Source organism: Amphiprion ocellaris, chromosome 3, assembly GCF_022539595.1.
Source record: "Amphiprion ocellaris isolate individual 3 ecotype Okinawa chromosome 3, ASM2253959v1, whole genome shotgun sequence".
In the NCBI taxonomy this organism is placed as follows: domain Eukaryota; kingdom Metazoa; phylum Chordata; class Actinopteri; family Pomacentridae; genus Amphiprion; species Amphiprion ocellaris.
In genome coordinates, this window is record NC_072768.1 from 2,519,947 (window position 1) to 2,534,137 (window position 14,191).

At 41.7% G+C, this 14,191-nt stretch overlaps 1 protein-coding gene across 3 annotated transcripts in view; it reads right to left on the minus strand.

The window, feature by feature from the left end:
• Nucleotides 1-1,923: 1,923 nt before the first annotated feature.
• The window catches only part of hipk2 (homeodomain interacting protein kinase 2), a 72,454-nt gene continuing 60,186 nt past the window's right edge, over nucleotides 1,924-14,191 (minus strand). For 2 of the 3 annotated variants that reach the window (XM_023281321.3, XM_023281318.3), the window contains exons 10-15: nucleotides 12,224-12,354; nucleotides 11,053-11,235; nucleotides 10,095-10,418; nucleotides 9,051-9,295; nucleotides 8,800-8,960; nucleotides 1,924-8,197 (exon numbers count right to left, since the gene is read on the minus strand). In XM_023281321.3, coding sequence (XP_023137089.1) covers nucleotides 7,733-8,197; nucleotides 8,800-8,960; nucleotides 9,051-9,295; nucleotides 10,095-10,418; nucleotides 11,053-11,235; nucleotides 12,224-12,354 — 1,509 coding nt within the window. In that variant the 3' untranslated portion in view covers nucleotides 1,924-7,732. The remainder of the gene's footprint in view (nucleotides 8,198-8,799; nucleotides 8,961-9,050; nucleotides 9,296-10,094; nucleotides 10,419-11,052; nucleotides 11,236-12,223; nucleotides 12,355-14,191) is intronic. The other variant, XM_023281319.3, reaches the window with a different exon arrangement.

Consider the following 14,191-nt stretch of genomic DNA (forward strand, 5'->3'; position numbering starts at 1 on the left):
ATATGCCTAAAAAAATTTGTAGCTGTAGATGAAACGTCGTGCAAGTTGGCCTAATGACCAAATGTTCAATTTTCCAGGGGGCGCTATGGAGCCATTTTGCCCCACACATGCGCAACTTCCCTAAAATATCAAATTTTTCGCCAGTCCTGATGAGCATGCCAAGTTTCACGCGTTTTGGGGTATGATAAGGCCGCCAAAAATGGGGATTTCCCGTCGCACAAAGAATAATAATAATAATAATAATAATAATAATAATAATAATAATAATAATAATAATAATTCCTTGCATTCCAATAGGGTCTTCGCTCCGTCGGTGCTCGGACCCTAATAATAATAATAATAATAATAATAATAATAATAATAAATAATTCCTTGCATTCCAATAGGGTCCTCCGCACCGTCGGTGCTCGGACCCTAAAAACATATCGAGCATATCAAGGTTTTGTGGTTGAAAATAAATGGAGATGATCAGCATAACCTAATCACGTCAGTGCCAGTTCATGTGGACATATTGATGCATACCGCCACCCAGTGGTAGTACAGGGCTTCTGCTGCTAGATTAGTCTCAATTATTTACTATTACCACTCTGAGAAGCTTTAACATATCATGCACTCATCATCTTTTCAACAAATAATTTATTAGTTTACAAGTTGGATGCAGTAAAATATCCTTAGTCCGAATTTACACAGTTGTTATAATCAACCTCTTAAGACTCAAGCTTTGGTTAGGCTTGCATTTTAGATTTCTTCCAATTATTTGGGATAAAGAGTAACCAGTAAATATAATAATTTGATAATATCTAATATCTGATTATTATGTTTATTATATTCATTATATTTATATAAAATGAATATTGTTATGGACGCCAGGTCCTAGGAGGTTAAGTTCAATCTTCAATTTCACTATTTGGGAACTGTGCAAAGGTTTTAGACACTTCTTTGTTATTTACATGCTGCTTAGATTATTATATGCCATGCAATATCGTCAGGGAGGCATCTGATTGGTGGAAAATTCATTATGCACCATGACAACAACCCAGTACATAGAAACAACCTACTTTAAAAAACATTCTGTTAAGGTAGCTTGAAGAAATACGATTTCTTGCAAAGAGTGGTTACTCCAAATATTAATTTAATTCATGTATTTGTTTCTGACATTTTATGTGACGTTAAATGATGAATAAAACCCTCGCTTTCCTTTGAAACTTTTGCACAGCACTGCAAGTATAAACATTACCAGTTTTGTATATGTTTTTATTTTTGATATATATTTATCTATTATATACTTCATTCATCTTGTGGTTTCAGTGTCTTGTTCAAGGCCAATTGAAACGCTTGTATGTTTCTCAGTTTGATGACTTCAGGTGAGGAATGGTTCCACTCGTCAAGGAGAAAAACATGCTTTAAACAGCTAGATGACACACACTCAACAAAATTATGAAAGTAGCATGCAGATGGTCTTCTTTCAAGACTTAGAAAAAAGCTATAGTTAGCGAAGAGTTAAATTTAGCCAGTTGTGACCCAGAAGGTTTGGACCTGTTCAACATTCGTGTCCACTGAGTAAACTCACACAGTTCTAAGGTGTGGCTTTAAAGGACAGTGATTAAATAGTGTGACCAGTCCTTTGCCTTGTAAACATAAAAGGCCACCTTTGAAGGCAGCTTAATTCAAATGACACAATGCCACAGATAAAAACACAACACGAGAATGGAATGTTGACATGCATTCATCTTATGCTTATATTTTTGTTCAGTAGAATGTGCAGTAATTGCTGCACTGATGCCACAGCTGGTCAGTCCTTGGAGGAATAGCATGCATATCATCTGCTTAATATTGCATATTTTTGGAGTTTCTAGACCTCGGCTCGCGTAACAAAACTCATACAGTAACACACAAACACCACAGTAGAAAACAGGACACTGGTGCCGTGACTTAACAGTTTAATGTAAATCCAAGACAAAGTGTGATTACATTTCTACACATATACAATATGCATATGTGAGCATACAAATTCTCATTAATAACTCGATTCACCTCGGAGACCGAAAAAATGATCAAAAGTAACAGTGAATAACAAGCTATAACATAGTTCACCACAACGCGAGCCCCTTCTCACCCTACAGTTAGTAAAGAGGACAATTAAAATAACTATATTCTTCTATTTGACGAAGCTGTTTGTCAGTTAAAATCCTCCTGTAAAATTTACAATGCTATCATTAGTTTTTTCGAAGCCTAATATAAATTCACTCCATTTTTCTACAACGAAAATGATTAAGAGAAGCACACAACATCATAATGGTAACACAAGCGCTTAGTAGCAAGTACTCAACTTGTTAGGAGGTTTGATTAATCCTTTTTCTTATTGTCATTATTATATTTATTTAAACATTCTATAAAGCCAGTAAAATATCCATTCTCATAACATACTTAATAATATTAGGCTAAGGAACAGGGTATACATAGAACGCTACGTCAACAGATTGAAATAATGAGACATCACACCCCAATAAACAAAAGTAAATAAGAAAAGACAATTAACGGAGAAGTATACTAGGAAATACTGCAGCACACATTAGCTTTATCGACAAAGAATGAGATTTTACACCATTGAGAAACCATACAGCAATGGACACAAAAGGGGGTCAGGGTTTGATGCACTCTTAGGTCTTTAGAAAATGTTAACCAACTCAATTGTCGCTTTCAAAAATGGTATTGTGCAAGTAGCTATTAAGTAACGTCACTAATTTACTGTTATCATTGTGAGGATTGTGATTTTGACGTGATCTGTAGCTTAAGATGGATATTTTTCGCAGTGTAATCGAGAAAATCTGGCTTTGAATGTAGCTTTGGTCTACCAAATCCAGATTTTAATTTAGTGAACACCACAAAAAACTCGTCTTAGCCTTCTGAAATGAGAACCCAAATATGTTACATTATAGCAATCTGGAGGAGATCAGGTGGCAGAAATCAATCCTTAATTATACGAATAAATAACTGATGATGGTAGGAAATCATATTTGTTTCAGTTTTGGTTCTTAAATTCATATTTTGTGATAACCCGACGCCCTCTATCAGTGATGGCATCAAACCTTGACCACCGCACCCTGAATTCCCCCAAGGAATAGCCAGAAAAAGGAGCAGATCCCCTTAACAAAGGTTTTAAAAAAAGAAAAAAAACATACACTCTTATCCAAAAGGGCTTTAAGAATGCTTGTGTAACTAGATCATGAATTTTCCTGGTGACAGAAAGTTCATCAGCACATGATTTATCCACCTAATACCTGTCCTCAACTCCTTTTTTGTACTTTGGGAAGCAGCTGCGACTTTGCCAAACGATTTCTACCGTACAAGTGTGTGGTTTGATGTTGCAGGTTGTCTGTTCACTTACTAAGCTTCAAGTCACCCTAGAGGAGTTTTGTTTCGAAGAAGACTAATGTAGCACTGCGTGCGCCATGCTCTCAGGAATGTTTCTCAGTGTTTCCAAAGCTCCAGGACGAGGAGGAGTATGCACGATAACACCGTGAGCAAGAACTGGAAGTTTGAGTGTATTTCAGAGGAGAATGCCAGGCTTCACACAGAGAGAGAAAGAGAGAGATGCTGCCTTTTTTTAAAAAGTTTTCTCCAATTTAAATGTCACCTTTAAAGCTTTGGAGGTATTGTTGGTTATTTGGAAGGCAGTACTTAACAATAAGGTTGCTAGCTGGGAAGGCTATACTCACCTCAGCGACACAAAAACATTTTTACACTCTACTTAAGCACATTTTGGTAATTGTAAGGTCACTCGATCTACATTAATGCTCACATTTCTGATTCCTCTTTTTTTAAAAAACACAAAACATTGGTTATGTGAAACAAAATGATAGACAAAGGTATCATACACATCAAGTTATTTTCCACAATGCTGCGCATACAGGGTAACTGCTTGTTTCATTTGAGAAAATAGTGATTATTTGATATCCCCCCCTAATTATGAGGATAGTGGTAATTTTACATTATTAGTCTCAGATGGGATTTTCCTGGAGATCAGATGTATAATTATTGCATCATGCATGGCCACAAACGGTGTAGAAATTAAATTCGGTCACCCACTGAGAAAGATCTAAAGCCATTTTCAGATGTCGCAGGCCACGTATTACATTCATTTTGTGCAGGTGACCATGGTTTTAAAGGTATAGTTGGTTACGTTTTTTTTTTTTTTTTGATTAATTCATTTTTACAGGTCATTCTATTCCATGGCACGCTATTGTGAAACAAACTTTTTTTTGTTGTTTTACAAATTCATTTTCGTGCAGCACTAATAAAGCTACATCAACAACAGAAAAAATAATAACTGGCTTATAAAACAATTTGGAGAGAGGTTACATAATTACTGATTTAATCTAGAAGGGGGGCCATGTGTGAGGAAGAACGAAAGTAAAAACAGAAAAAAAAAAGCTTTAAAACAGATTCTCATCGCTAAATTTCCAGAATGACTGAGCTGTATGCAAGTTAAAACCTCCCTGTGCAGGTGTATATGCATTTCATGATGGTTAAAAACAACATGTCCTCGAAAGCACTTTAAAAAGTCATTGAAAGATGAGACCAGAAGTTATTGCCTGTCTTGCTCAAGCAATGCAGCGGAGGATTGCTTGTACTGTAAATGTGCTGTGCTGTACACGGTCAATCTGTTAAAATTCTTTGGTGGGACGAGCAAAAAGTGTGACAACATCATCCCCGTGCTGATAAGAGTGGGGGACGAGGACAGCAGTGTAGCATGGGTAATGTCAAATTCCCTCAAACAGTGGAATGTTTCAGTAGTTTGTCTCATAACAGAGGAGTCAAAAGGATTTCAATGGAAAATCATCTCCCTTATGCGTGTGTGCTTAGGCCCCAATAGCCCAGAGGAAATTAAGTACATAAAATAAAAATTTCAAAAAAAGACATCAACAGAACAGAGACGAATGATGTAACCAGCAACATACTATGTAATCACATCTTTAAGTGCCCGGACCCAAGGCTTGCATGCTGGAGCTGATGGGGGGAGTTTTTGAGGAAAGTACCAGGATGAGAGACCACTCCGGGGCCCATCAAAAGGACTGTCGGATTTCAAACCCTGGGCGTGGCACCCTCAAACCAAGCGTGTATCTATCAGGGGCCCCAGTGGATTATCATTGACTCAACACTTCAGCAGTGCCGAAACACTTTACACAGGTGCACCCACCTCCACGGAATACTAAATATTACTGTACATCAACCCCCAGGTTACAAAATAGAAATGAGCCTGACATATAATAATAAAAACACACACACACACTCTGGTAAAACATCCACAAGAATTATTGCAACAATCTCTAAAAAATAAACACAACATGTACTACAGCCATGTCAAAAAGTTCAAGATAATGTTAAAATAATAATAATAATAATAATAATAATAATAATAATAATAATAATAATAATAATAATAATAATAAAAAAATCACTTCAAATGCAAGTACTATGGCATACCATGAAGGAGAGAGGGGAAGGCTTTCACTAAAACCACCAGCAATTCTGATGTGCCCACGTTCATGAGGACGAATGAACAGAAGGAGGGAGATTGTGTCTGTTAAATCAAGCAGCAAAACACACAAAGCAACAGCCCTATTGGTTCTCTAAGTGTTCAGGTATCCCGTCTGGCTGGCGTGGTGATGTCTGTGGTGTACCTGGTTCGAAGACAAATGGACAGTGGCAACAAATCATCCACAAGGTGCCCTTCCAGGTGTACGCTGCGGCATTTCCCTTCTGTTCTGTTCCTGCAGCTCCGAGATGCTACCCAAAAAAAAACCTCGACTAATTAACTTCCAATTGTCTTTGCCGGAGAAACAAACGGCAACAAATGACGACAAATGTGTCAGAATTTTAAAGTGTGCATTCAGGTAAGGTAGTGCCCATTCCCTGCCTACCAACAACCTGGGCTCAGTGTTACTATCAACCTGCTCATTGCCAACTTGCTACCATTTTTAGTCCCATTTAAGATAGTGAGTTTCACCCTGCCCTCCACGGTCCCTTCCTAAACTGACCCTACGCTTTCAACCAGCCCCTTAACTCATGCCTACACAGTGTCTCTCTCCAACAACCCCTCGCTACTCTGCCTCTTTTTGTTTTTTTTTTTTTTTTGCTGCAGCCAGGCTCCAGAATCACCCTCATGGCAACAATCACTTTCTGTCAGGCCCTTCTCTCGGACTAGCTTTTAACCTTAAAAAACGACCTCTACTGTGTCTCAAACGTTATACTGTAACTCATCCCTTGTGCATGAAAACTGAGCTTTGCTCTGCGATCACCAATAGCGCAATTCCCTTGTGTGATTAAAAGAAAACAAATATATTCCGAACTAAAGCCACGTTTTTTTTGGGTGCCACTGTGGTAGAGGTTTACAGCTACAGCTACACTGTACATTTTCATATTTACACTATCATCCAGAGCAAACGCAACAAGAATTTATCTATGACTTTGGTAAGTACCCCAGGCAAGTTATCTCATGCACACATAATAAAATAGCTCAGCGTGATATCAGCTCTGACATTAATCTTCATCATCTATGGTACGCTGTCATTAAGGACAAGGAACAGCAAGGGCTGAGCCTACACCTGGAAGAGAGCTACAACTGCCCCGATTAGGATGTCAAACCAGGGAAACATGACTCTCTAAGTATAGCTATAGTCTCTTGCGGCTTTCAGGATCCAAGCCAAGTAAACTGTGTTGTTATATCTGTAAGGCACTACGAGGGAACAATGGTCAAAACCTAAAGACTGCAGAGGGTTTTGAGGAGGTGGACTACACACGCATGGCTGACAGTAGCACACACAGACAATCACGTTGTACATGCCTATGTTATTATAACCACTTTGTGCAATCACATTGAAAAAAAGAGAACAAATAAATCTATTGGTATCAGGGGGAGAAAAAAAAGTTTTCTTCTTAAAACAAACAGGTGCAGACTGCTACATTCTAAGAACGGGGCCCAGCTAAGACACCTAGCTAAAACTGATCAGAAAGGTGAAACGTAAAGGAAAAATATCTATAAATACACTAAAAAGTTTGTTGTCTTCTGTTGGTTATATTTCCAGAAGCCTCCTCTGCTGGAGGAGGTGGAGTGGGAGAAGTTGCCTCTCGTTTTCTCCCCACACCACGAATGATTTGGAAATACTAAGACAGTTCAAGGCCATCAATATTTTTTTCTTTGAAGAGCAGCAGGTTTCCGTATTTCACCTTTTCCCAAATCCCTGGGGATTCCAAACTTCCAGTCAGTAACCCCTGTTCAACAGTCACTTCCCAAATATAAGAGGGGAAACAAAAAGAAAACAAACCAGAAAACCTCCGCTGTCCCAAAAAGGCCCGCTTCAAACTTCCCTGTGAAACTAATGAAACATCACTTTTTCTCTTAAAATAAAGCAAAGAATAGGCAAATAAAATCAAAAACTGGCCCTTTCAAGAACAAAAAAATCTAAAGAAAACTTCTTGAACTGTACCCCTCTGAAATTCAACCCCCTCATCTTTCCCTTCTAGAGAGGCTCTTATTTTTTCTTCTTCTCTCTGTCGTTAAATCTTCAAGTTATACATGACAGTTTCATGAGGATTGCATGTTCCTCTGTCTCTGTTTATGTCTGAGGTTGAGGAGAGGATGTTTAGGGTGTCTGATGGAGGCTCAGGGTGGGGTGGGCTTGAGGCAAGCAGCAGCGCTGGGTCAGGCTCTCCAGTGTCAGTGTCTTCTCTAGAGGTAAGGGTACTGGTTGACCTTGGTGGGGCTCAGCGGGTATCCAGTGTAGACGGTGGAGGCGGGCGAGGCGCTGATGTAGGCCTGGTGGGCGAACTGGGCCTGGTACTGGCTGTGGTGCAGGGTGGGCGAGGGCAGCACGCGGTGGCCCATGCTGACGGGGACCTGGTGGACGATGCTCGGGGGGTAGCTCCCATGCTGGACCGCGTGGCGCGCCGAGCCCTGCGATGCCACCAGGTGGGCCACGGTGCTGGTGGAGCCCAGAGCGGCGGGTGCTGTGTAGGTGTAGAGGTGCGGCTGGCTGGGCAGGTGAGTGGCAGCCAGGTGCGGGTGAACGTTGCCTGTGTGGGAGGGGCTGTTGTGATGGAAGGAGTACGGGGCTTGAGTGGCGATGTTGGGGGTGATGTAGGCCTGCTGGCGCCGATGTCCTCCATTTCGCTCGGCTACCATGTGCTGCTGGGCCTGGGGGAGGAGACGACAGAGGTTTAGCTGTGTTGGATTTGTTACCTCAGAGCAGTAAATTAACCCTCCTGTTGTCCTCATTTACGGGCACCAAAAAATATTGCTACCTTGTCTGAAAAAAATCCAAAAAATCTGCAAAGAATTCCCCAAATTTCTGAAAATTTGCAAAACCTTTAGGAAGAAAATTCCAATAATTCCTTAAAAGTTTCCCTTAATAGCTTTATTTTTTAAAAATCTACCAAATTTGGCAAGAAAATTCTTCCAAATATTTTCAAAAAATGAGTAAAAATCTTCCAAAAAATCCTAAAAATCAACCAAAATCCAGCAAAATTTGCTGGATTTTGGTTATCATAAGGAACATAAAAAAACCTTTTCTTTAAAAACTTTTAATAAAAATGTATGCAAGATATATCCCATGGACTTCAAAAGTCCCTCAATTACATATTGACCCAGCTACATCCTACAGGTGTGAGAGAATTGTCAGTCTTCTTATTTATTTCTCAGCACGACAGTAAATGCATCTACCTCCGAGAATGCTGAATTATTATTTCTAAATGTTCCTAAAACATTGAGATGTGAGGTTTCACACACTAATGCCGTACCTGGCTGAGATTGAGAGGCTGCTGCTGGAGGGGGTGTGGCCCTGAGCGCTGCTGTCGGTACGACCCGCCTCCAATTACGCCCCCTGGTATGTGATTATTGCCAGATGCCACTCCATTGGAGGATTTGAACTTGTAAGCTGAATTCTGATGGTTCATTGCGTCTGCAGAGTAAAAGGATACAAGCAAATTTAATACATAATAGCTGGTAGCTGATTCAAGAGGCCACGTTTCTGAAAGAATCCGTAATTTACCTGGCATCAGGCGCTCGCACTCATTCGGAACCTCGCTGTTCTGGGTTTTGAGAGGGGGAATGATGATGGTGCGGGGGTTCCCATTGTTGTAGTTGTCCAGGATGGTGGTCTTTGTGTCGTAGCTGTTGTTGTTTGGGGGTCTCGACTCTACAGTGTAAGGGCTGTTGTTGCTGGAACAGTCGGAGTCGGGCGAATCATGGACCGTCACACAACTGATGACATTCTTTCTCTGCTTAGAAGACGAACTGGAGAAAACAGAAAGGGAACACAGAAGATAGTCACTGAGAATGTCAAACCACATAGATAGATAGAAGGGACTTTATTAATCTGTGTGATGCCAGCAGCACTTCTGCACAACAAAACTAACATCGATCATATGAAGTCAAATACTGGCCCAAAAGTAAATGCATTACTTAAATGTTAAAAGAGAAAATCAGATTTGTTTTTTGAAGGTATAAATCTGTTGTTGTGCTACTTGTAATCATAACATGCAGTGATGGTGTGGTCAGAAGCATCAATATGTTTTGTTTTGTTTTGTTTTGTTTTTTTTATAAATGACTCAGTAAAATTTGAATTTGATGGACCATCACAAAATACGCACATCAAAGATTTTACCACTGGCCTTGGGGTACCCATACTGTTTTATGATTTTACATCAAATCACAGTTTTATACTTATACACAGTCATCTGCTATCAGAAACACTAAGATGCATTACTGAAAACAACAATATTATGATATACACTGTTGTAAAGGAATGAAAGAACAAATAAAACGATAGAAAGTTTTCTTTTTGGCCTTGCTGGCAATGGCTGAAACAGAAAAATATCTATATCCAGCTCAGTCAAAGCAGATGCATTCCATGTTTGTGAAAAGGCTCTTTGTTGTCTTTATCCTGCTGATCTAAGACTGCTGCTCTTTGTCATGTGTTTACATTCATATTCAAATGACAAGTCCACAAATCTCTACATGACGAGCGCTGGTGACGGGACATTTCCCAGCCTGTAAATGAGCTGAACAGAAACACGTCAGTCCCGGCGCTGACCTGTTGTTCTGTTTGTGATCGTCTTCCTCGTCTGTGTCGCTGCTGATGGTGATGATGCTGACGGCGGGGCTGGGCGTGTCGGGGATGATGATGGTCTGTCTGGGGACGTGGTGCTGGTGCTGATGGTCGCGGGTGGTGCTGGAAGCCTGCTCCGCCTCGCTCACCCCCCACCCTCCGCCCCCGCAGCCCTGCGTGGGCGGGCAGTTGGAGGCCGAGCCGTTCTGTAGCACGGCACAGCGTGGGGGCGTGTTCTCCTTCACCCGCTTGGAGCGCTGAGGAGACAGCACCACTTGAGAGGACGACACTTCGTAGGCCGACATGTTCCTAACAGAAAGACAGAGAGGGAGGTGGACGGTTACAGAGCGCAAAGAACACAGATTAGGATGATTAACCCTCATCATCATCGTCCATGTGGACCCCAGGGGTATATAGCTTGTTATATTTTTTTAATTTCAAGCTGGATTTTTCAGTCCCTTTAGGTAATTGTCACTCATATAGTTGTCATCGCATACACCAAAGCTTATTTGATTGTAACCAGATTTGTGGTGAATATATTAAAAAATCGTTTGGGGTCCATGCGGGTTAGGGTTAGGACTGTGCATCTTATATTTATGTATGTTTGTGTTATGTTGCTCTTGTGATGACTGCTTCAGCTGCATTGTGTTTCATTTCAGTTCAGGAGTTCTTACACTTATATTGTCAGCAACACACGTCAGTAATCATCAACAGTAATTTCAATGTTTCTTTCATATTTATATCTAAAGATGACACACGTTTTAGGAAAATATATATTGGGAGGATATGGACAGGTAGAGAAATGTGAAACAGATGAAATACTACTGGGGTCCAGCTGAACCCCAAGTGTACAGATTAATAGGTTTTGTCACGTGTACTGATGAGGGATAAAGACTTGTGACCTATTGTGATGATCTTTAACTTCGATTCATAGTAAGTTTACCTGGCAGACATCTGGTGCTGTTTGCTCTTTTTGGAAGAGGAGTTGTTATTGGATGAGGGCTGCCTCATTACATGTGCCACTCCCACATTGAGGGTCTGGTTGGATGGGAGCGTGACGTGACCGGCCAACAAGGCCGGTTGCTGCATGATGGGATTATAATGGCTGCCATGAGGGTGGGAATTCCTGCAACATAACACAATTTCATGTTAACACAATTCTGAAAGCAATAAGTTGCCTGCAGGTGAAGCTGCCGCACATGAAATAGTAAAAAATGCATCGACGCAGCAGTAAGTCACATCCAACATTAGCAGAGAACAGGATAGGTTGGCTAAGTATTTCCTACAGAGGCCAGCAGGAGGCAGCAGCTAACTTTTCTCTAGCAAGGAGGCCAGGGAATAAGTGAGGGATGGAGCAGAGAGGGAGGGCAGAGGAGCTGACACCAGCAGCTGTGGAGCGATAGCTCTGCAGAGGAAGTGCGACACTTTACCAATCGTCTCTCTGAGGACAACAGAGCTGCCACTGGACAGGAAGGGAGGGAGAGACGGGGAGGGAGGTGTCTTGTCACAGATGGACAGCTCCGAATGAATCCGAGCATACATGGCCCCGGCAGCCCCTCCACACATACACATTATAGAGCTGCTTCCTCCTTATCTCCCTGCAGATTGCCTTCTCCCATCTATCCATCCATTTATCAAGTCATCGCAGTGACAGGCTATACTCTACATGATGTCTCTACATGTACATATATTCCATCTCCCTGAGGTAAATCTGCTCTTATAAAAGCACCAGTGTTCATTTGGTGACTGTGATTCATTGAAAATAAAGGACAAGTTGTCAGGAAGGGACAGGCTTCTCAGTCAATCAGTCTTATGCCACGCCATCTTTCTGCAGCACATGTTGACCTATCAAAGCCGTAAACCATTTCTGGCCTCGGAAAACAATTCATCTTAAGTGATTTGGCCATTTTATTATGTGTATAAACTTGATTTGACAAAGTGCTTTGTTTTGGAGGCTTTAAAATAACACTTGTCAGCCCATAAGATTTGTTTATCCAGCTGATTCCTTTCAGGGAACTGTAGGTTCAAATACCAGGGGCCATAATGTTCCATGCTGTCCAAAATCAAAGTAAGAAAAGGGAAAGAAAAAAACAGAAGAAAGCTGTGTTGTTCACCTCCAGTTGGCGAGAGTCTGTGTGCTGCTCATGGAGTCGGGGATGACAGTGGCATGCTGGACTGAGGTGTGGGTGAGCTGCTGCCAGGCTGGAGGCAGCAGGATCTGCTGGGTGCCGCTGGGCCAGGCCTGCTGAGGTTGGAGAACACAGACGGGGGGATAAACAGTGATTTAAAGGTCAGAAAAAAGGAGACACAGAAAACAGTCAGCTGCCATGTAACAAAACATTAAAACTACATATTTTTATTTTAGAGAAGTCTGTCACAGGACTGTAAAGCTGCAAGACATTAAGCTTTGTTGTCATCTTGTTGTTCAAACGTTGTAAATGCATGAACCAAGAAAAGTCGTTGAACTCTGAAACTGATTAGTTTGAGGGTGTTGTGATAAATTACAGCGTCTTTTCAAAAGTGCATAACAGCTGGTTTAAAGCTAGCTACTGGGCATGTAAAATGAACTCCGCCAGCTTCAAGGAGACATCCATCGACAAAAGAGATAAGGCCAGCACTTAATAAAGATGTACAGCTGCTCCTTTCTTTGTGTATGAGTGAGTGAACCAATGTGTGTGTGTGTGTGTGTGTGTGTGTGTGTGTGTGTGGTGTTACTGTGATTATGTGTTTGACTTGAGTCAAATCAACCTATGGTCTAATTCAATTCGTAGGCCATTTAAGCTGCTCTCAAACGAGGCTACTTTGTATTTCTGATGCAGAACAGGAGGACTATCAGGCAGAATATGCACCGAGATGTGCCAAGATGAGTATGTGTGCATGCATGCCTGAACACGTTTGTGTGTTACTGTGTGTGTAACCCTAATAGTTTAATGCAGTTGTATTGATTAGCACTTTAATGTCAGGGCTAATGAATTGTTCCTTTAATACCATTTGCACATCTATTTACAACGGCATCAGTATGTGCTGCAGCACATACACGTTTAAATAGAGGAAGATGGAGAAAAGAGAGAGAGAAAGAGAGAGAGGCACCGTGCAAAATGCAAAGCAGCTAATCTGTGCATATGGTAATGTTATTTTTTCACCTTTATCTTTTAGCTTTATCTTAACCTTTATTTTTATATTTGCATGTGTTTTGCTCTGTCTATTTCCATTCTATCTTCACACAAAGTGCCTGTTCTGCTCTGTAGTCTCACTGCAGGACTGCAGAAGCTGGATTGTTTTTGGTTTGAGGCAGGTTGCAAAGTCCAGTGCTGCAGGGGGCATCTGCAGGCTAGCAGGGCTGCCTCGTCTGTGCACTGATGACTGACGTCTCTAATGGAACATTCTGGAGTTGGAGATGGTCTTTACATCTAAGACCACATCCAAGGCCTTTTATCAACATGCCATTAAGAGACTCTAATACGTCCATCCATCTCCTGCTCCTCCTCGCTCTATCTCCATTCCTGGCACTCTACGTGCCTCTCTCACTAGGCGTCTGCGTTGTGTAACCAGCCTGTCTGCCCTGAAATGGTAACCCAGTTAAGAGGCCGTTTTCTTTCTTCTCAGAGTCTACCATCACTATCAGCAGCCCACCGCCTCCCACCTCGACCTACACTCCCTGGGTGAACACCCTTTGTCACCTCGGGGCTTTCAAAGCCCCAGCTCTCACTCCCCAATTGTTTCCACATTTTCTGCATTCCTGCTCCAGATAAAGGTCCCGCTGGTTTCCCTGCCTCCCTGCTTGGAGCCTCCTTCATTCGTCTCTCTCTCTCTCTCTCTCTCTCCGCACACCCAGGTGGCTTGGGGCTGAAACTCGCATGGGTCTGAGGTAGGCAAAGGGTGCATGGGTGACAGCGAGTGGTGGGTGGATGAAGTCACAGGTGGGGAGAAGGCAACCAGGAGGCAAACAACGACTCAGTCAAGCCTGTGAGACCTCCCACATTAAAGGAATAAACACACGCCACACACCCAGTTATTAGGTGTGCTGTTCGTTGGCCTATATAAACCATCTGCTTATGTTAACTATTGCCTGTCTTTGTTTA